We start from the raw sequence: 22,583 nt of genomic DNA, 5'->3' as shown, positions 1-22,583 counted from the left end.
TGCCCAGATATTCCCCACTCGGAAAGGATAGACTGCATACCTGACCAGGAGGTGACCGAGGTCAGAGAAATAAGATCGCTTTTGGTGGCCTACGGGGTGTTATTGAAAAGAGATGAATATGTGAAGTGGGGAAAGGGCGGGGGTGGCATGGCTTCTGGGCCTCTGATTTGTTTGGAGTTCTTTCTTTCTTACCTTATTAAAATAACAATATTAAGATCGTGAGGGAAGCAGTGTTTGAGAAAAAGGAAGAGTAGGAAAAGCTAACAAGAATGTTAACCTGTGGATTATAAAGTCCAAAGTGGAGGGAGATTACAGGTGCTACTAAAGGTACTTTACGTGTGATTCCAAGGATTGTGGTAGAAAGGTTAAAAGTTTGTGGGCTAGACTATGTATTCTTTGAGAATAGAGGCCATTAAGCACATGCAAATAGAGAAATCCATAGTGATAGAAAATAGATTAGCATTTACCTGAGTCACTGGTTGAGTCACTTACAGAACTCAGGCAACTTGCTACAACAAGCGCCCTCTGGAATTATGTTACTGGCAATAGAGGCCCCAGTGAATATGTACTAAAGAACACAGGTTTTCTCCCTGAGTAGCTTCCATAAAATATCAGCTACTTGAACGCTGATTAGTTGTGGCTTGGGACTTTTTCATAAAGGTTGTATGTATTTATATATTTAAATTTTATTTATTTGCCCCATATTCTAAATTAAATATCTTCTTGAGATATTAATTAGGACAGTATTGAATTTCAGTTAAATTTTAAACAATATTGACATTTTGATAGATTTGAATCTTCTTGTTATAAAAACTTAGAAAGTATCTCCATTTCAGTTCTTTTCATACATACATATAATTCTTTCTTTTCTTTTTTTTGAGACAGAGTCTCACTTTGTCACCAGGCTGGAGTGCAGTGGCACGGATCTTGGCTCACTGCAACCTCTGCCTCCCAGGTTCAAGCAATTCTTGTGCCTCAGCCTCCTGAGTAGATGGGATTACAGGTGCCTACCACCACGCCCAGCTAATTTTTGTATTTTTAGTAGAAACGGGGTTTCACCGTGTTGGCCAGGCTGGCCTCGAACTCCTGACCACAGGTGATCCACCGCCTCGGCCACCCAAAATGCTGGGCTTACAGGTGTGAGCCACCGCGCCCAACCCATGTGTACATATATTTCTTAACTGAGTTTTATGTTTCTCTTATATGTTTTGTTGCATAAGAATTATGATGTTTTTCCTAGGTATTTCACATCCTTGGTTTCTATTGTAAATATAATCCATTATATTTTGTAAGTTGTGCTTCTTTTATTATAATGCTTCTTTTCTTGCTATTACTTTATATTTATTATTTTTACTTTATATTGTTTATACAGTATATTTATTTCTATTTATTATATAATTGATCAAGTTAAATCTCCTATTGTTTATAAAAAATATTTTTGTAGTCCCTTCTCTGGATATTAAGTATAGAATTACATTATACTAAAATAAGGATAATTTTTCTTTGTATTAATATTATCTTATACATTCATATGTCTAATTGTATTGTCTATTTCTTGCAGAATAATATAATTAAAGTGATGATGGTTGGCAACCCTTATTTTGTGCTTGACTTTAATGGAAATTCGTGGTCAAAGTATCAAGCACAAAGTTAGCTACTGGCTTAAGAGAATTGTTTTATTGATATATATTAGCAACCACCTTTATATTCTTACTTTAACTTTTTTTTAAAAAGAAATGGAAAATGGATTTTTTCCAACAATTTTGTATTGAACTTTTCAAACATATGGAAAGACTGAAATAAGTTTACAATAATACCCATTACCTACCACTTAAATTTCACCATTAGTATTTTACTTTGCTTTCTCATGTTTATCACTTATCCCACACTTCATTCATCTGTTAAACTATCTGATTTCTATGCATTTGAAAGTAAGTTCTAGAAACCAGTTCACTTTTTCATAAATTTCTCACCATGTATATTATTGGCTACAGTCCAAAGTTTGATTATAATTATTTATCTTCAGATATTACACTTATATACAACGCACATACGAAGAGTTGTTATTAATACATTTTGCACAATTCTTTGGTGCACATTTGTTGAATTATGGCAGATGTCTATACATGTGTAAGCTAAACCATTCTATACCCAAAGGTACAGAATATTACCATCACTACAGAAAGTTATCTTACGACATTTCCCAATAGTTATTCCGACTTGTACCCCTTAACAGGTAATCACTGATGATTTATCTCCACCTTAGTTTAGTTTTGCTTGTTGCAGAACTTCATATGAATGGAATCATACAGTGTAGTGTAAAGCCTCTTTCATTCAGCACATTTTTGAGATTCATCTTTATTGTTGCAAATATTAGATAATTCCTTGTATCATTGAGTGATATTCCATTATATGAGTATGCCATAGTTTAACCATTCTTCTCTTGGCATATAGTAGGATGGTGTCCACTTCATCCATATTTTCAAATTTGTAAACTTCAAGTTCTATTAAATATGTCTTTTTTTTTTTTTGGACGGAATCTCGCTCAGTCGCCAGACTGGAGTGCACTGGTGCGATCTTGGCTCACTGCAACCTCTACCTCCCCGGTTCAAGCGATTCTCCTGCCTCAGCCTTCTGAGTAGCTGGGACTACAGGCATGCACCACCATGCCCAACTAATTTTTGTATTTTTAGTAGAGATGGGGTTTCACCTTATTGGCCAGAATGGTCTCTTGACCTTGTGATCCACCCCCTTTGGCCTCCCAAAGTGCTAGAATTACAGGGGTGAGCCACTGTGCCCAACCTCAAAATTAAAATTAATTTTATGAGATTTAGCCTATTAGGGGTGTGTGTGTGTATATATATATATATATATATATTTTTTTTTTTTTTCTGTATCCACCCTATTCTTGATAGTCGTTTGTGAGTTTTCATCTAGAGTTTTTTTTGAGTCGTGCTGCTATGAACAGCACGACTCAAAAAAATTTACATCAAATTTTTGGGTGTCTTTGGGTGAACAGTTGGAAGAATTTTTATTGGCTCTATACCTAAGGATGGAACCTCCAGTCTATAGGATATGTACATGTTAAACTTTAACTGACACTGCAACATCATTTTTCAAAGTATTTGTATCAATTTGCATTTCTTTCAGTAGTATATAGGAGTTCATTTGCTCTACATCCTAATCAACGCTTGGTGTTTTCTCCTTTTTCAATTTAACCATTCTATGGTTTTAATTTTCATGTTTCTCTTGACTAATAAGGTTAAATATCTTTAGAAATGCTTATTGGCTAGTTGGTAATCATATTTATGAAATGTATTTTTAATTTAAACTGTTCATCTTTTTTCTTGCTTTGTAGTAGTTATTTATGTATTCTGGATACAAATCCTTTGTTAGACATATATCTTAGTCTATTATTTGTCTTTTAACTCTCTTAATGGCGACTGTTGATGACAAATAGTTCATAATTTTAAAATAGTTCACTTTATCACTTTTTCAGTGGTTGATTCATTTCATATTCTATTTAGTAATTCTTGCCTACTCCCAGGTCAGAAAAATATATTACTATCTTTCCCTTAAAAGCATTATTGTTTTATCTTTCAAATTTAGATCTTTTATGAATATAGTACTGATTTTTGTATATGGTATCAGTAAAGAGTTCAGACACTTTTGTTTTTGTGTGAGATGGAGTCTTGCTGTCTACAGGCTGGAGTGCAGTGGCGCGATCTCGGCTCACTGCAACCTCCACTCCCAGGTTCAAGCGATTCTCCCACCTCAGCTTCCTGAGTAGCTGGGATTACAAGCACCCGTCATCATGTCCAGCTAATTTTTTGTATTTTTAGTAGAGATGGGGGTTTCACCATTTTGGTAAGGCTGGTCTTGAACTCCTGACCTTGTGATTCGCTCACCTCAGCCTCCCAAAGTGCTGCGAGCCACTGCACCTGGCCCAGAAACATTTTTTTTCTTGAATTTTTAATCGATCCGTCACCACTTATTGAACTGACGATCTTTTTCCCTCTGCATTTTAGTGGCAACTTTACTGTAAATTATGTCTTTATAGGTATGGATCTGCTTCTGGAATGCATTTCGTTGAGTTATTAGTTTGTTCTTTTGCCAATACTGTACTGCCTTAATTACTATTGCTTTATGATAGGTCTTAATGTATGGTTATAGAAGTCCTCCAAATCATTCTTACTTTTCCTCAAGATTGCCTAGCTTATTCTTTGCCCTTTAGGTTTCTGAATACATTTTAATTTTAGTGTCTCTCATACCAGCCTGCCAGTTTTCTCACAAAACTTACTAGAAATTTTATTGTGATTGCATAAAATTTACAGGTTAAATTTGGGAAAATTACTATCTTTACAAGGGTGAATATTTCAATTCCTAAACATGGTATTTATCTTTCTATGCACTGAGATTTTAGTTTTGAAATTTTTGATAGAGAGCTTTTGCACATGTTTTTGCTACTTTTTTTCTATTTGATTCTATTCAAGTCTTATTCTTAAATTTTAATTTTCTGTTTCTCTGTTGTTGATATATAGATTTAAAACTGATTTTTGAATACTGATCTTGTAACCAGAAATCTTAAATTTACCTATTAATTGTCCTAGTTTGTAGACGTTTGCTTTTTCTGATATGATAATGTTACCTGCAAATAATAACAGTTGGAAGTTTTTTCCAATGTGCATTCCATTTTCTTCCATGTCTTTTAACTCATAGGTTATAAGATTCTCTTTTCTTTCTAAATTGTCAATATAGTTTGAGACAGTTTATCCGAAAGGCAACATGCAGCTATAGTAGGTTTTAGAAAATGGAACTTCCTGGAGACTGATTTTAACTAAACCTAATAAATAACATTGCAATAAAATACTAATTATAGAAATGGAATTTCCTGGTTTTGGAAGAAGTTGGTTACATACCATTTACAGATTTTAAGCATCTATCAGAGACTCTATTGAAGAAATCCCTGCATCAAATGGAAGTTGTACTAGACAATTTCCAAGTTAATTGTTAATTTTTAAATTATATTAATTAACAATTTCTAATGAAAAATGACATAACATCTATTTGGAAGATAACTGAAGAATACTCAAGTTTGGTGCGACAGAAAGAACAGAGACAGGGAGATTTGTTGTGAATCAACTGCTATATCCCAGGCATCAGTTCATTAGCGTCTGTGTTACTGTAACTCATGCCTGGACTATAGTGGAGACTCACAAGTCTCCCTGTCTCCATTCTAAATCCGTGTGGAAGATACACGGGGACTGAAAGATTGAGTAGTAATTGCCTCTGGGGTTTGACCTTTGGTGTCTGGGATATTGGTAATGGTTGAAAACTGAAGGAGGGGTGTTAGGGCAGACCGCTTACCTAAATGTTTATTGCTTTTTATAGAGGTCTGTGGACTTTGAAACAATTTATGACAATGGAGCTGACCTTTTAAATTACACTGACCCCAGTTTCAGAGGGAGCAGAGGTACTTCATGTCTGCCTTAGGAAAATCAACTATCCACAGGCCATCCAGACCCCCAAATTCTTTCTTCACTGATCCCTCCAGCCCTTTTTATTATCTGAAGAGAGAGACTGAGACAGGAATGTCAATTAGATCTATGGAGAATTAATAAGTACATTTACAAAGATTGTATGGTTATAATGTAATTACTTTGTTTATAATAAGTGTGAAGCACTGACTTAAGTTATATTTACATTGTGGCTTTTCAGGAAAATGACATCAGATGTTAGCATCTAAAATACTTATCAGCACTATGCCTTTTTCGAATGAGTAGTGTTGTGATATATTCTCATTTTTGGTGTCACAATCTACATTGAACACAGTCCTTTAACAGGAAAGATTCAGACATTATAGTTATGTAGAGAATAAAATGAGAAAGCTTCCTATCTCCAAATTACCCCCCCAGAATCACCCAGAATCAAATCAGTAGCTTAGTGTATATCCTTCTCTTGATCTTTATAAGCTTTTGCATCTATATATTTGTTTTGTTTTAACAAAAATTTGATTATTCTATATAGTTTTCCAACTTGCTTTTTAAATTTAAGGCATTTAAATTTACCACATTATATTTTTAAAATAGACTGCTTCCATTGAGATTACCATATGATTTTCTTTCGTCAGTGTCGTGAATTACATTAAAATATTTCTTAATTTGGAACCATTCTAACTTTTGCTTAATAAGACCTATTCATATATTGTGTATTAATTCTTTTAATATATGAATGAATTCAAATTGCTAATATTTTATTGATATTTTGCACATCTATGTTTTTTAAGTGAAATGGGCCTATATGTTTTTGTTTACTTGTTTATTTGGACTGCGCTTTTTCAGTTTGTTACCAGAACATTCTAGTTTATAATTACTGCTTTTGTTTTTATTATCTTATGCACTTTTTGTGGGTTTATTTTGTACTTTTCTAGTATCTTGGTTTGTACATTGAGTTGTTCATGATCCATGACATTTGATTTGCTTTTCTTTCCCTCATCTGTCTTCTCCTTTCTCCTTCTGGAATGCTCTTAGTTGAGTGCTGCTGTCTGAGTCTGTCAGTCACTTCACCTACTCTTTCTTTCATATTTTCCATTTCTTTATTTTTTTAATATTATTTTCTGGGATATTTGAAATTTGATTTTTAAAGTTTTTTCATAACACTTCTCTTTCATTGTTTTCTTTTGTAATTCAGTTCAAATATTAAGGAGCTTTAAATCTTGTTGTTCTAAATCTTAACATTACACATTCCTCATTGTTTTTTTTTAAATGGAAATGATGGTTTGACTCTGTGTCCCCACCCAAATCTCACCTTGAATTTTAATACTCCCAATGTGTCAAGGGGCCAGGTGGAGATAATTGAATTGTGGGGCGGTTTCCCCCATACTGTTCTTATGGTAGTGAATAAGGCTCATGAGATCTGATGGTTTTATAAAGGGGACTTCCCCTGCACAAGCTCTCTTGCCTGCCACCATGTAAGACATCCCATTGTACTTCCTTCATCTTCCACCATGATTGTGAGGCCTCCCCAGCCATTTGGAACTGTGAGTCCATTAAATGTCTTTCCTTTATAAATTACACAGTCTTGGGAATGTCTTTATTAGCAGCATGAGAACTGACTAATACAGTAAATTGGTACCAGGTAGTGGGGTGTTGCTGTAAAGATACCTGAAAATGTGGAAGCGACTTTGGAATTGGGTAACAAGCTGAGGTTGGAACAGTTTGAAGGGCTCAGAAGAGGACAGGAAGATGTGGGAAAGTTTGGCACTTCCTTGAGACTTGTTGAATGACTTTGACCAAATGCTGCTTGTCTCAGATGGAGATGAAGAACTTGTTGGGAACTAGAATAAAGGTGATTCTTGCTATGTTTTATCAAAGAGACTGGTGGCATTTCACCTCTGCCCTAGAGATCTGTGGAACTTTGAACTTGAGAGAGATGATTTAGGGTATCTGGCAGAAGAAATTTCTAAGCAGCAAAGTGTTTAAGAGGTAACTCGGGTGCTATAAAAGGCATTCAGCTTATGTATTCACAAAGATATGGTTTGGAATTGGAACTTATGTTTAAAAGGAAAGCAGAGCATAACAGTTCAGAAAATGTGCAGCCTGATGATGCAATAGAAAAGAAAAGCCTATTTTCTGAGGAGAAATTCAAGCCAGCTACAGAAATTTGCATAAGTAACAAGGAGCCAAATATTAATTGCCAAGACAATGGGGAAATGTCTCCAGGGCATGTCAGAGGTCTTCACAGCAGCTCCTCCCATCACAGGCAAGGAGGCCCAGGAGGGAAAAATGGTTTCATGGGCTGGGCCCAGGATCCCCCTGCTGTGTGCAGCCTAGGGACTTGGTGTTCTGTGTCCCAGCAGCTCCAGCCATGGCTAAAAGGGGCCAAGGTACAGCTCAGGCCGTGGCTTCAGAGGGTGTAAGCCCCTCGTCTTGGCTGCTTCTACATGGTGTTGAGCCCGTGGGTGCACAGAAGTCAAGAATCGAGGTATAGGAACCTCTACGTAGATTTCAGAGGATGTGTGGAAATGCCTGGATGTCCAGGCACAAGTTTTCTGCATGGGTAGAATCCTTATGGAGATCCTCTGCTAGGGCAGTGTGGAAGGGAAATGTGGGGTCAGAGTCCCCACACAGCGTCTCCACTGGGGCTCAGCCTAGTGAAGTTGTGAGAAGAGAGCCACTGTCCTCCAACTCCCGGAATGGTAGGTCCACGGACAGCTTGCAGTGTGTGCCTGGAAAAGCCACAGATACTCAATGCCAGCTCATGAAAGCAGCCAGGAAGGTGGCTGTACCTGCAGAGCCACAGACACAGAGCTGCTCAAGGCTGTGGGAGCCCACCTCTCACATCAGCAGGACCTGGATGTGAGAAATGGAGTCAAAGGAGATTATTTCAGAGCTTTAGGCTTTGACTGCCGCGTTGGATTTCAGACTTGCATGGGGCCTGTAACCCCTTCATTTTGATCAATTTCTCCATTCGGAATGGGTATATTTACCCAATGCCTGTACCCCATTGTATCTAGGAAGAAACTGATTGCTTTTGATTGTACAGGCTCATAGGCTAAAGAGACTTGCCTTGTCTCAGATAAGAATTTGTACTTGTATTTTTGGATTAACACTGGAATGAGTTAAAACTTTAAGGGACTATTGGAAGGGCATGATTATGTTTTGAAATGTGAGGACATGAGATCTGAGAGGGGCCAGGTGCAGAATGACATGATTTGACTCTGTGTACCCACCTAAATCTCACCTTGAATTGTAATGGAACTCCAACTGTAGTTGTAATTATAATTGAAATTCAATTGTAGGCCAGGCACGATGACTCACGTCGGTAATCCCAGCACTTTGGGAGGCTGAGGTGGGTGGATCACCTGAAGTCAGGAGTTCAAGACTAGCCTGGCCAACATGGTGAAACCCTGTCTCTACTAAAAATACAAAACTTAGCCAGGTGTGGTGGTAGAAGCCTGTAATCCCAGCTACTTGTGAGACTGAGGCAGTAGAATCACTTGAACTCAGGAGGTGAAGATTGCAGTGAGCCGAGACTACACCATTGCACTCCAGACTGGGCAACAAGAATGAAACTCTGTCTCAAAAAAAAAAAAAAAAAGAAAGAAATTCAATTGTAATTGAATTTCTGAATTGCCACACTGCATTTTATTTTGCTGTGTTATAAACAGATTTGTAATGTTTTTCTTAAAATCACTTCTGTCATTTCATGTAAGTTTAGTTAGGTGAGGAAGGTGAATGCCTATGTTTATTCTAACACATTGGTCTCAGTTGCCATTTGTTTTATTTATCATAACAAAATAATTTTATGTAAATTAATGTGAAAATTATAAGACCTTTACAAAATAAATCTTGCTAAATAACACCAAAAAATATTTATAATCAAGCCACTCTGAGAAAGAACCACATGTGATTTGTTTTTGCCTTGGACATAGTAGAGACATTGTGAATTTCTATGTTGCCCTCTGTCCTAGTTTTATTTTAATCATCTCTAAGTTTCTTAGCTTCCCTTTGCTTACTTTTTGGAAATGCATTTCTTTTTTTGCTGTGTTGTTAGCCACTTGCATGACTCTTTCTCATGGGAAAGTCCAAACTTCTTGGTCTGGCTTCCAACCCACTCCTAATAAAAATACTATGTGATTTCCAGCTTCATTCTCATACTCAATGTTTTCAGCACAAGAAATGTGTGGTTTTTCAGAGTCTGTCATGCATTGCTGCCTTCTCAGCTGGGAATACTGTTGCTCTATCTAACCTCCCCTAGTGCTTCATGACGGGAGTTACCTTTCACTTACCTTTCACTTACCTGGAAGCTCTCCCTACCCCACTCCAAGCCTACTAGGCTGGGTACAGTGACCGTGTGTTCCCTCAGCTCCTGGACACACTTGGTGGAGACCTCATATCATCATGCTGTATGTAATTGCTTTTCTAATTGTATGGATTTGCCACTAGACAGTAAGTTTGCTGAGGGCACAGGCTCTGTCTTGTTTATCTGTATTATCAGTTCCATGTCTGGTAGATAATAAATATATATTGGACAGTTGGATAGATGCATGAATAAATAAAGAACAAATAAATTAGTGAATGTAATTATAACCTATCTTAAATTCTCCTTGGAATAAAATGGATTATAAATAAATAGGTAATACTTTCCTTCCCTCAGTTTATATACTGCTAACTCTGTGTCATTGTTACAGGATATCTGCAGATGGCAATATAAGTGCTGCTGGTCACCTGTGGAGGATGCCAATGTCCCTAGGTGCTTCTTCCCCTGTAACTGGGGCTATGAAGCCAGCAATGGCCATACAAATACAAGCACAGGTGAGCACTGCCCTGATGTTGTGCCTGGGAACAACTCCTTATGGCCCAGATACATCAACTGCAAAGTAAAATAAAAGGTAAAAGTCAGGCGGGCACGGTGGCTCACGCCTGTAATCCAAGCACTTTGAGAGGCCGACGCAGGTGGATCATGAGGTCAGGAGTTCAAGACCAGCCCATCAATGTGATGAAACCCCATCTCTACTAAAAATACAAAAATTAGCTGAGCATGGTGGCAGGTGACTGTCATTCCAGCTACTCGGGAGGCAGAGGCAGGAGAATCGTTTGAACCTGGGAGGTGGACGTTGCAGTGAGCCAAGATCACACCTTACACTCCAGCCTGGGCTACAGGGCAAGACTCCATCTCAAAATAAAAACAAACAAACAAAAACCCCTAAAAGTTAGTCTCCTTCTCTTTCTCTCCCCCTATCTTGCCACCCATAGGATTTACTGCCCAGTTGAAAAGGTTGCCGTCCCCATCTCTGTTTGGAAATGATGTCGTCACCACCCTTTTCACAGCTGAATATCAGACATCCAATCGGTTTCATTTTAAGGTTGGTTTGGGAGTGACTGCTAAATACATTTTGAAGAAAGCAGTGTGTCCACATTGGGCTTGAAGTGTGGAAGCAGAAGGTACTTCTCTTCCTCTCTGCAGGAATCTCTGGATGGGATGGGCAGGCTAATTTTTATCTGATGGGGCACACGTAATTGGGTGACTTCACAAATCAGGAGCCACAATGTCAAGAATTAGAAGCTATTCTCATGGGGTGCTATTTGAGATGGAATGTCTTTTATAGCTCTGTCTACAAGGAAGTGGTCTTATCTGCAGTTGTCCCTTCTGTTTTTATTTTGACAGATCACTGACTATAATAACATACGCTATGAAGTTTCCCATGAAAATATTAGGCTGGTTGATGGGACTGCTGATGCCTCCAATTTGACCTATTATGTGGAGGTTACTGATAAACCTTTCAGCATCAAAATAATGAGGACAAGCAACAGAAAAGTCTTGTGAGCTTTTCAACCCTCTTGGTGCATCTTTGAACACACAGTTCTGATATTACTCATTCTGATTTACTGTGGGTGGGCAGTTAAATATTTAAGTACAACTAGAGAAAATGTTTGAATATCAGAAAAATGTCAAAGAGCTTGCTGTAAAATAACAGTGTTAGCCTATCATGCTCGTAAAACAGAATACTAAAATGTAATACTAAAATGCTTGCTAAATTATATAATTATATACAATATATAGATATATTTAAATCATATATAAATATATATAAATTAATATATTTTAAATATAATATATAACATATGTATTTAATATACAAATATGTCATATTTATACATTGAATATATTTACACATATTTATATGTTTATATTAAATATAAATGTTTAATATATATTTAATATACATTAATTTAGATTTAATGTAAATATTTAATGTATTAGAATGTATTTAATAAACATTATAGTAATATAAATATTTAATATATTTAGTAAACATTAATTTATATTTAATATAAATATTTAATATATGTTAATATACATCAATATATTGAATATAAATATATATTTTGCATAATATATTTTTATTTATCTAAATATTTATATAAAATTCAATAATATATATTTATATATTTAAATATGTAGTATATTTAATATATTTATCTAGTTGTATAATATAATATATTTATATATACACAGAAATATACTTCTGGCTTACATATGTTGTAAAATAGGGGATTTTATTGTTTTAAATTATTATTCATACTGGAACTCAAACTTCATTGTCTATTATTTTAAATTATTATTCACTGTGAATTTTGCTATCAAGCAGTGACCAACAATTTGAGCTTAATTCACAAACTGTACTGGAGTAAATAGAAGTATTAGTGTCAGTAAAACCAGTATTCACATCCTGGTACCAGTAAGTCAACTGTGTTATATATCAGACAAAATACCTCTTCTTAACAGTATCAGTTTCCTTGACCAAAAAAAGGGACTCAAAATATCCACTTTTGCTAGGGGTAATGAGACGTTGTTTATAAAACACCCAGAGTGGTGCCTGGAATGTAGTAGACGCACATTAAATATGAAGTCAACTCTGCTCTCTTTCCCCAATTGTCCAACCTGAGCTCCTGGCATCCTGCCACTAATGCTGTCTTCCTCTCGAATCAAAGAACCAGAGGTGCCCTAGAAAGGCCTTCAAAGGTAGTGTGAAAATTGATAACACATGAAACAACAGAGGTCTAAGTGTATGTGGAAAGGAAAGATAGCTTTCTAGCAGAGGAAAGAGTGTTTTTTGGTGATGCTTGCTCTACTTACCCTACGGCCCAGGTTGGACACTAGCATCGGGCCCCTCCAGTTTGCCCAGCAGTACCTGCAACTGTCTTTCCGACTACCCAGTGCCAATGTGTATGGGCTGGGAGAACATGTGCACCAGCAGTACCGCCACAACATGACCTGGAAGACCTGGCCCATCTTCACCCGGGATGCCACCCCCACCAAGGTGAGGTGACTTTCCTCCTCAGTATCGCCTACAGTAAGGGATACCCTCCTCTTTTCCTAAAAGTAGCCTGCGGGAATACATCTATCTTACTTCGATCATTTTAGATGTGTTAGTGTTGAGGAATATTTGTTCTTGAGACTTATAAATTCAAGAATATAGCAATATTAGAAATAAAAAAATAAATTAGAAATTTTCTAGCAAATTTGAAATGTAGCATTTTTTTTAAACAAACTTCATTTTTAATGGGAAATATAATTTCATGATTATATTAGAACCTAGTATACTTCTGCCAAATTACTATGTATTGGTTTAATAACTGAGGAAATGAGGGCTTCAGTAGGCGCCATGCTCAGTAGAACTCAGTGGACTAAAAATGTCTCTTGACAGCTTTCATACTGTTCTAGGTGTTTGCTAGTGAAAGTATGTTTCAGAGACGTCAGCGTTGGCATCACCTGGGAGGTTGTTAGAAATGCAGAATCTCAAGTCATAGCCCAGACCCACTGGATCCAAATCTGCATTTTTACAAGATCCCTCGGTGACTCACATTCATATTAAAGTGGGAGAAGGACTGCTCTAGATTAGTGCCTCTCAGCTTATCTGGAGTGAAGGACTAGTTTCTTTAAAAAAAAAAAAAGTAAAAAATCCAGCATGGGCAATACTTCTGTAAAATACAATTAAAATATATTACTGAAAAAATGAAATAAAAAATCCAAAGACATACCAAAAAAGCCTAAATTTTCAGTTGAACAGACATAAAATATTACCCTTTTCAATTACTAGGAAAGAATTTCTAAACTTTGACTTTTGGTTTTTGTACTTGTCTTGCGGTTGACTGATAACAAAGGATTTGAGGAGGTATTGTTCCATGGACAACGCTTTGAGTCACGTAGGTTTGTAGAGCATGTCTTGAAGCCTCCATGGTGCTGATGATATTTCTTGGATCTGTGCAAGAGCCGCAAGCTGAAGTATGGTGCAAGGGAGACAGAGAGCTGACATTTTGCAATTCATATTTGGCAGAAGATGAACAAAGCAAGTAGCACATCAACCTGTAGCCTAGCTAACAGCATCTGATACAATGGAGGGAGTGACCTTGCAGAGCAGAGCAAAGACAAAAAAGCAATGGCCAACACATGTAATAAGTGTTTGGTCAAGGACCCTGGCAAATATTGAAAACTATGAATCGTACTATGTTTGACTTTCTATAGCTGACATTCCTAAATTGTAGTCACAAATTAGATGTAATGCCTTCTACCCTTCCTGTTTTTCTTCCTTTCTTTTTTCTTTTCTTTTTCTCCTGCTTTTTTCTTTCTTTAAAATGTATTTTAAAAATTTTGTCTGTATGCTATCCAAGTGTCATGCCATTAGTTTTCCTGGCTATAATTTTACATCTAGTCTAGGCTTATTGGTCTTCTTAATTTTGCAAATTATGTTGATTCTTTTTTCCCCCTCTCCTGGTATTTACCATTATCAGTATTATTGCCTTATGCTGTGGCTAAGATGATGATACTGTCACACAGGGAGCTTGTAAAACATTCTCCGTATTCTGATCTCAACTTCTTTTATTCTTAAGGCACTTAGAGTTATACACACACACACACACACACACACACACACACACACACACACATACACACTCACATTATCTCTTCTTGTATCAGTGCTCATCACAGCTTTGTCACAGATTTAAATATTTTTTCTTTCTCTTTTTATTAGTTTTAAGCTTTTTTTCCACTTAAGTATTATATGTTAACTACAGAAACATTAGAAAATACAACTAGGCATAAAAAATTCAAAATTACTCATAATACCATCACTTTCTGCTAATATTTTGGTATACATCATAGCAAATATGTTTACAAAATAACTTGATTGAGTTATAATGTATAGGCCATAAAATTCATCTGTTTTAAGTGTGCAATTCAATGACTTTGAGCACATATACTGAGTTGTGCAAGCATCGTCATAATCCAGTTCTATAACTTTGGCATCACCGCAATAGGATCCTTTCTGCCCTTTGAGACTTAAACTCCAGAGCTTGCTTCAGCCCGAGCCAAATACTAACCTACTTTCTGTCCCTATAGATTTGACTTTTCTAGATATTTCATATCAATGAAATCATACAATATATGGTTGTTTGTGTCAGTTTCTTTCCCTTAGCATAACACTTTCAAGGTTTATTTATGTTGTAGTGTGTATGATTATTTTATTATTGTTGAATGGAATTCTATTGTATAGCTATACCGTATTCTGTTTATTCATTTTCCAGTTGATAATATCATTTCAATGCCTTTTTGATACAATGTTATACTACATGAAGTGTTGACCAAGTATATGTTATAGATGGCTTTTGAATTTATTTTAGGGTGAATGAAAACTTTCTTAACACATAACACTATTACTGTTCTTCTGTTTTGCTGACAGGACATGATTAATCTGTATGGAGCTCATACATTCTTCTTGTGCCTTGAAGACGCCAGTGGCTCCTCTTTTGGAGTTTTTCTGATGAACAGTAATGCCATGGGTAGGAAGCATCTTTTTGTCTTCTGTAGGTAGGAATATGTTTTAGGATTCTGCTTTTAGAAAAACTTACTTTTATGGTGAGATCACTGTTGAACAGAAAGCATTTTGAACCTACAATACTTTTGCTGAAACTGGAACCTGAAAGTAGGTTAACCTGTCTACAAATCCAGGTCATACTTGACATTATTTTCATTGAAAACCACTGCAAGGGTCTTCTTTGATACAATGTTTCCCCTTATAGTCCATAGAAAATAGGATCCACTGATAGATGCATTCCAAAAATACCTGTAGATTTCAACGTGTAAATTGTACTTTCTGCCTGTAGGCAACAAGGTTGTGTTTTGTAGGCTCTTTCTCATAGCCCAGCCACCCTTTTCCCCTCCAAATCTTCCTCCTCCAGCTTCTGGATTAATGGTACTCCAATAAGCATTTTTACTTATTTTTAAATATTTAGTTGTAGTCAAACTCATCTAATAAAATTTTTAAAAGGTTTTTTGGGTGAAGCCACTCACAAAACCCAGAAGCTTGTATTTGTATGTGGCTAGGTTAAAATAAAATTTGTTCTTCTTTCTCTTAAAAAAAACAAACAAACTCAAGTCTTCATTGGTGTCTTACACATTAAATATTTTGACAAACTCCAACAACAATCCTCTGATAAAAAGAACAGTGTGATTTTCATCCCTTTCAAAATGAGACTGAGACTCTTTTAGATAGCTCAGCTATTTATACTGCAGAGAAGAGTCTACTTCCAACCAGAAGATTCTAATAAATCTCATTATAATTTTTTCAGAGGTTACCCTTCAGCCAGCTCCTGCAATCACTTATCGCACGATTGGAGGCATTCTTGACTTCTATGTATTCCTAGGAAACACTCCAGAACAAGTGGTTCAGCAATACTTGGAGGTATGTTTTTGCATTTAGATAGTCCTTATTTACTGCTATTATCTCGTATACTCATTATAAATTAATAAAAGGTATTAGTAAACTATATGGATTATAAATGCTGGGATAGTCTTTCATCTACTGTTTATTTATTTTGATGACCTTTATTTGGTGCTTTCTGCATTCAAAAGGACACTGTGCAAGGCTTGAGAAATGCAAAATAAGTGAGACACCATCCTGCTTTCAAGTAACTCATGGTCCATTCATGTATCCCACCAATCAGCAAAGCTTATTCATTCAATAAGTTAAAATTCAGTGAAAAGGAACTACCTAAATAAACTTTGCTAGCTATTCATATTTGATTCAAATTACAGAAAAGGAAGAAACTTGAGGTTGGACACAGTGGCTAACACCTGTACTTCCAGCACTTTGGGAGGCCAATGCAGGCAAATCGCTTGAGGTCAGGAGGGCAAGACCAGCCTGGCCAACATGGCGGAGCTCTGTCTCTACTAAAAATACAAAAATTAGCTGGGCGTGGTGGCATGTGTCCGTAATCTCACTCCTAATCTCATCAGTTCTTATTCCTTTACCCTTTGCACATACCACTATCTGAAATTATATTAGACATTTATTTATTTCCTCTAAGCTCTGTGAGGGCAGGACTATGTTTGTTCTGTGCCACCATATTCCAAGCGCCCATCTTAGCCCTTACCACACTGTGAACAAATACTCAGAAAAACACTTATAGAATAATGAATGTCACCGGTTTCCCCCCAAGGTGACACTATTATTGAAACATTTTCTGCAAATTTTATCAGTGTCTGATGTTGGGAATACATTTATGTACTTAGTAAAGAAGGATGTGATTATGGGATTTCACAAATTATTCTAGCGGATTACTCTCAGCTCTGACATTTTCAGCTCTGGGAACTTTACAGAAAATGAAATGGGGCTAATGCCTCCAGTGTTAGGCATGGGGCTACAGTGTTTATGCTAAAAGTCTACACACTTACTTGCTTATCTTTTCAGCTTGTTGGACGGCCATTCTTGCCTCCCTATTGGAGTCTTGGGTTCCAGCTTAGTCGCAGGGATTATGGTGGCATCAATAAATTGAAAGAAGTTGTAAGCCGAAATCGTTTAGCTGAGATACCATATGTAAGTTGAAACTTCTTTTAGCATGCATTTGACACCAATTCCCATTTTTATTTTTTGCATTAAATTCAATTTATTAGGAAAAATGTAGATAAATCAATAGATTGACAGGCACACTTGCTGGCAGAAATTTGCATGTTAAGTTATGTATCTGAGCATGAAAAGTATACTGTTAATGAAGTCAGATAGATATGGCTTTGAATTTTGGCTTTACCTCTTCCTAGCTCTGTGCAATGTTGCGCTACTTAATTAACATGTCTGAGTCTTAGTTTCCACCTTTATAGAATAAGAATGTAAGACTTGCTTTGGTGGGCTGGTAGTAAGGAATGGGCTGGTAGTAAGTACTGTGCATGTAAAGCATCTAGCACAGAAGGTGAACATCATCAAAGTTAGCTGTTATGATATTAGAGAAAGCAACACCGGAGGTGACATGAGTAACAAGAGATGATGATTATAATGACTTACAGTAAATGAGTTTCTCACGGTGACCTCGTATACTCCTCCCAGATCTGACAAACTCTAATTTTGAAGCTTCATGGTTGCATCAGTATTTATGATGTTCCATGTCCACCAGTAAGTCAAGATAATTATTAAGTGTGTAATATTTGATCATCTTCTCCAGGAGATGCATAACATGTGGCTAAAGAATTTATCAGAACAACTTATTTGGGGTAGCTCTTTGGGATTTTGAAACTTTGATGTAAGAATATAGTGTTGGCCCAGTGTGGTGGCTCACACCTGTAATCTCAGCACTTTGGGAGGCCAAGGTGGGTTGATCACTTGAGGTCAGGATTTTGAGACCAGCCTGGTCAATATGGTGGCACCCCGTCTCTATTAAAAATACAAAAAAATTACCCAGGTGTGGTGGCATATGCCTATAATCCCAGCTACAAAGCAGGCTGAGGCAGGAGAATCACTTGAGCCTGGAGGCAGAGGTTGTAGTGAGCTGAGATAGTGCCACTGCCCTCCAGCCTGGGTGACAGAGTGAGGCTCTGTCTCAAAAAAAAAAAAAAAAAAAAAAAAAAGTTAAATGTGAACATCCGAAGGAAGACTGAACATGTGGAAATGGCTTTGGCCTGCTTTCAGGATTCTTCAATCCCCTCTCAGAGTAGTGATAAGGGCAGGCAGGAGGATCAATTTTTCCTGTGAAAAAAATAGATGGTCAATGTGTTTTGGTGTCAAAGGGGAATTGATTGTGTTTAATTTTACTTCTCCCATATCTACTATCTGCAAACATCCAATTCGAGGAAGAATTTTCTTCCACAAATAGAATCTTTCCCTGTATGTGTTTGTGGAGGACACCTGATTGTGTTTAATTTTACTTCTCCCATATCTACTATCTGCAAACATCCAATTCGAGGAAGAATTTTCTTCCACAAATAGAATCTTTCCCTGTATGTGTTTGTGGAGGACACCTGGGTCCTAAATGATTGCCCAGTATTAGAACAGTTGATGCCACTTTGGGCAACAGACTACAAGCCACATTTTCCTTCAGGCCTGTAAGGCCGAGACTCCTACTGTATGATACTTGAGGAACACTTAGAAGAACACTTCCTTTGTCTTTGAGGAAAGTGGCAGATTGGGGAAAAAAAGAGCATCTGAAGCCAAAGAGCCTGTCCCCAAAGCCCTCATCAGCCACCCCACCTCCCAGGGCACGTACTTTGGGAAATGTCACTGAACTCCCTCACATTTCAATTTGCTCACTAAGAATAACACCTGCTCCCCATAGGCTGGTACGCAAACACAAGGAAAAATGTGTGCTTGAGAGTTTAGTTGAGTAAGGCTTTATCTTTTTGTCATTGATCTTTGTTAATCATTACTCTAGCACTTTCATAGGGCAAAAGATCATTTTCTCCCCATATGATATATTCTGGCTTGATGCTTGGGTTAAGTTAGTACATGGTTATAACATTAATAATATAATTCATTCAAACAATCATTTAAAGAGCATCTGTTTTATGTCAAGCATCCAAGCTCTCAAGTTGCAGAGATGAACAAGATGTAATTCCTGCTCTTAAGTCCCTCCCAATACCTTATGACATGCACCTGTCAGGACAAGGAGGTAAAACTGCAACCAAACAGCAATCATGTGTTTCAAAGATGGCTTATTTACTCCTAAGAAGTAGCCAAGCCCTGGAAGTTCCAGGATCAGTAGGAAATGTAGTTTCATTTTCAATGGTCAGGAACCAGAGCTGTAATACTTCCCATCAGCACAGTGCTGTTTCCTGGGTTCTGACTGGCCAGAGCTCTCTTTCAGGACGTCCAGTACTCTGACATAGACTACATGGATGGAAAGAAGGATTTCACTGTTGATGAAGTCGCTTACTCTGGTCTCCCAGATTTTGTCAAGGAGTTACATGAAAATGGACAGAAATATGTTATTATTATGGTATGTTCAAACACTTGTTACTTTATTTTTTTCTTTCACAGTGCAAAACAATTTATAAAAATAATATTTGTATCATATTTCTTTATTAGAATCCTGGCATCTCCAAAAACTCTAACTACGAGCCCTATAATAATGGAAGCCTAAAGAGAGTGTGGATCTTGGGGAACAATGGCTTTGCTGTTGGGGAGGTAATTTCTTAAGAAAATAAAAATAAATTATGATTGTTTTGGAGAGTTTGTACTTTTGGTACGAAGATGGGTGAAAGGCAAGTTACAATATTGTTACTGTTTTCGTGGCTTTAGAGGTTTCTTTTATTACTATTTTAAACCAGTAGATATAATAATAGAATGATTAAAAATCTGAAGCATTTAAAAAGCTAGCCTTGATCTTCTAATACCATAGATAATTGAGAAGCAATATATAATTAGAAGAAAAATCAGTTCCTAAAGCCCTCCCATCTCCAAATTTCTCTTTCCCAAGACATAAATTCAACTACAAAAATATAGCAAGATACTCATAGATTAATATGGAACTGATCTCAGCTAATATATATATTTTTTTAATTTTTAATTTTTTTTTTTTTTGAGATGGAGTTTCACTTTTGTCACCCTGGCTGGAGTGCAATGGCATGATCTTGACTCACTGCAACCTCCGACTCCCGGGTTCAAGCGATTCTCCTACCTCAGCCTCCCGAGTAGCTGGGATTAGAGGCACACACCACCAGGCCCGACTAACTTTTGTATTTTTAGTAGAGACGGGGTTTCTCCATGTTGGCCAGGTTGATCTTGAACTCCTGACCTCGGGTGATTCACCTGCCTCAGCCTCCCAAAGTGCTGGGATGACAGGTGTGAGCCACCGTGCCCGGCCTATGTTTTAAATTTACACAAGACTTATAGATAGAGCACGGTTTTGATTCTAAGGTAGCAGACTCAGGCATTGGAATAGGCTGAGCTGGGGCCTATATTCAGGATAACAAAATTTCTGAGAGGACTTTAAATCAAATCACATAGGCAATTTCAATTATATGTAGGGTCAGCCCTAGATAATTGGATTCTGTAAGATTTACTCAAATTGGTGCTTCATCTAGAGAGTTCAGGTGACTGCAGAACTTGTTGCTCCTGAGTGGTTTATTTTGCAGAACTGTCTTTTCAGGATTATGGATGATCCCTTACCAAACCCTGCTCACTTAGTTCCTTTCATTGACTCTTTCGATGCTTAATTCTATTTACTTTTTTTTCATTGATTCTAACTTTTCATAAAGCAGTAGGAAAGTTTTCTTCCTTCTGCACACCAAGTCTTTGCTTTTACTGATTCGTTAGAAGCTAATTTCTAAAATATTAGATAAGCCCATATTTATATACTGCATTTAGAGTCCATAGTCAAATAAAAATTATTTTGCTCACCTAAAATTTTATCCACACGTATGAGTCATTTCAATAGTACTCATGTTTGAGTGATATATAATTAAGAATTTGCATATAATTACAAAGAATGAATTAGATGGTTGACTTCATTGACCAATAAATGGCATGAATCATTTAATCTAAGATGTTGGCAGAGATAGCAGTAGTGGAGGTGCATAGTGGTGCATGTTTTTTGTTTTGTTTTCTTTTTTTTTTTTTTTTTGAGATGGAGTACTGCTCTGTCGCCCAGGCTGGAGTGCAGTGGCACAATCTCAGCTCACCGTAACCTCTGCCTCCCAGGTTCAAGCGATTCTCCTGTCTTAGCCTCCCAGGTAGCTGGAATTACAGGCGCCTGCCCCTGTGCTTGGCTGATTTTTGTATTTTTAGTAGAGACAGAATTTCACCATCTTGGCCAGACTGGTCTCGAACTCCTGACCTCATGATCCACCCGCCTTGGCCTCCCAAAGTGTTGGGATTACAGGTGTGAGCCACCGTGCCTGGCCAGTGGTTTGTTTTAAACGCACTTGGTTGAATCAAATTTGCTGGCTTGCTCTAGATTGAATGTTGCTGTAGGTGACTGTTTTGTGACACCACCTGTTTCCTGGGGGGCAAAGTTACATCTAATGGTTAGTTGGTGCCCATCACCTAACACAAAGAGCCAGGAGCTCAATCCATTTCCTGTGGGTACTTCAAGCTCCCATCTTGAGCTTTGAGAATTATCCACATTTTAAAATATGTATTCATTATGTTCCCAGACTGTAAAGTTGTTCCTAAATTACAATCTATAAATCTATGGGGAAAATGAACAAAATTTTTTCACAAAAACTGGTATCCTTTTAATTCCGATTTTTCAAAAATTTGGCTATGGTTATATCTTTGTTGTGGAAAATCTTTAAAGCTTTTGTTTGATAGGCATAGACAGAAAAGGGAGGTAGAATTTAAAAAATGACCTGAGTAAGAAGTGCAAACTTCATTCAACCATTTATAAAATAGTGTTTATATGCCAAAAATATCAACAGGTTATTTATAATCATAATTATTCAAAGTAGACTTTATGTGACCTTCAATTAAGAACACTTGGAAAAAGTTCATTCTCTTGAAAAATATTCTATAGACTTTCTAGTATTTTAAACAATTTGTCTCCCAACTGGGCTGACATAATGAAATTGTACTTTTCAAATTTTCTTTTTGCACAGAAAAGGACTTATGGTGGCTTTTCATCGATTTACTCAGTTGCTTTTCCTTTTATTGTTTCTTCCTCTTGTTCCTTGTATGCATTTTATTGTTTAGTTTCTGTTGGGGGAGTCACACATTTTATTTCTAAAATGACAAGCAAAATGAGGCTCCTAATAGAAGAAATCATTGTCTGTAAAAATGAAAAACCTTCAACCAAGCTGATTGCCACAGCCTT

General features: G+C 36.8%; 1 protein-coding gene across 1 annotated transcript in view; it reads left to right on the top strand.

Moving 5' to 3' along the window:
• Nucleotides 1–8,249: 8,249 nt before the first annotated feature.
• The window catches only part of LOC105471250 (maltase-glucoamylase 2 (putative)), a 96,471-nt gene continuing 82,137 nt past the window's right edge, over nucleotides 8,250–22,583 (top strand). The window contains exons 1-10 of the mRNA XM_071094122.1: nucleotides 8,250–8,438; nucleotides 10,193–10,316; nucleotides 10,758–10,867; nucleotides 11,170–11,324; nucleotides 12,655–12,826; nucleotides 15,248–15,347; nucleotides 16,137–16,249; nucleotides 17,258–17,383; nucleotides 19,638–19,769; nucleotides 19,859–19,957. Coding sequence (XP_070950223.1) covers nucleotides 8,250–8,438; nucleotides 10,193–10,316; nucleotides 10,758–10,867; nucleotides 11,170–11,324; nucleotides 12,655–12,826; nucleotides 15,248–15,347; nucleotides 16,137–16,249; nucleotides 17,258–17,383; nucleotides 19,638–19,769; nucleotides 19,859–19,957 — 1,320 coding nt within the window. The remainder of the gene's footprint in view (nucleotides 8,439–10,192; nucleotides 10,317–10,757; nucleotides 10,868–11,169; nucleotides 11,325–12,654; nucleotides 12,827–15,247; nucleotides 15,348–16,136; nucleotides 16,250–17,257; nucleotides 17,384–19,637; nucleotides 19,770–19,858; nucleotides 19,958–22,583) is intronic.

Source organism: Macaca nemestrina, chromosome 4 (genome assembly GCF_043159975.1).
Source record: "Macaca nemestrina isolate mMacNem1 chromosome 4, mMacNem.hap1, whole genome shotgun sequence".
NCBI lineage: Eukaryota > Metazoa > Chordata > Mammalia > Primates > Cercopithecidae > Macaca > Macaca nemestrina.
Note: the sequence above shows the minus strand (reverse complement) of the source record. Positions and strands in the feature narration are given on the sequence as shown.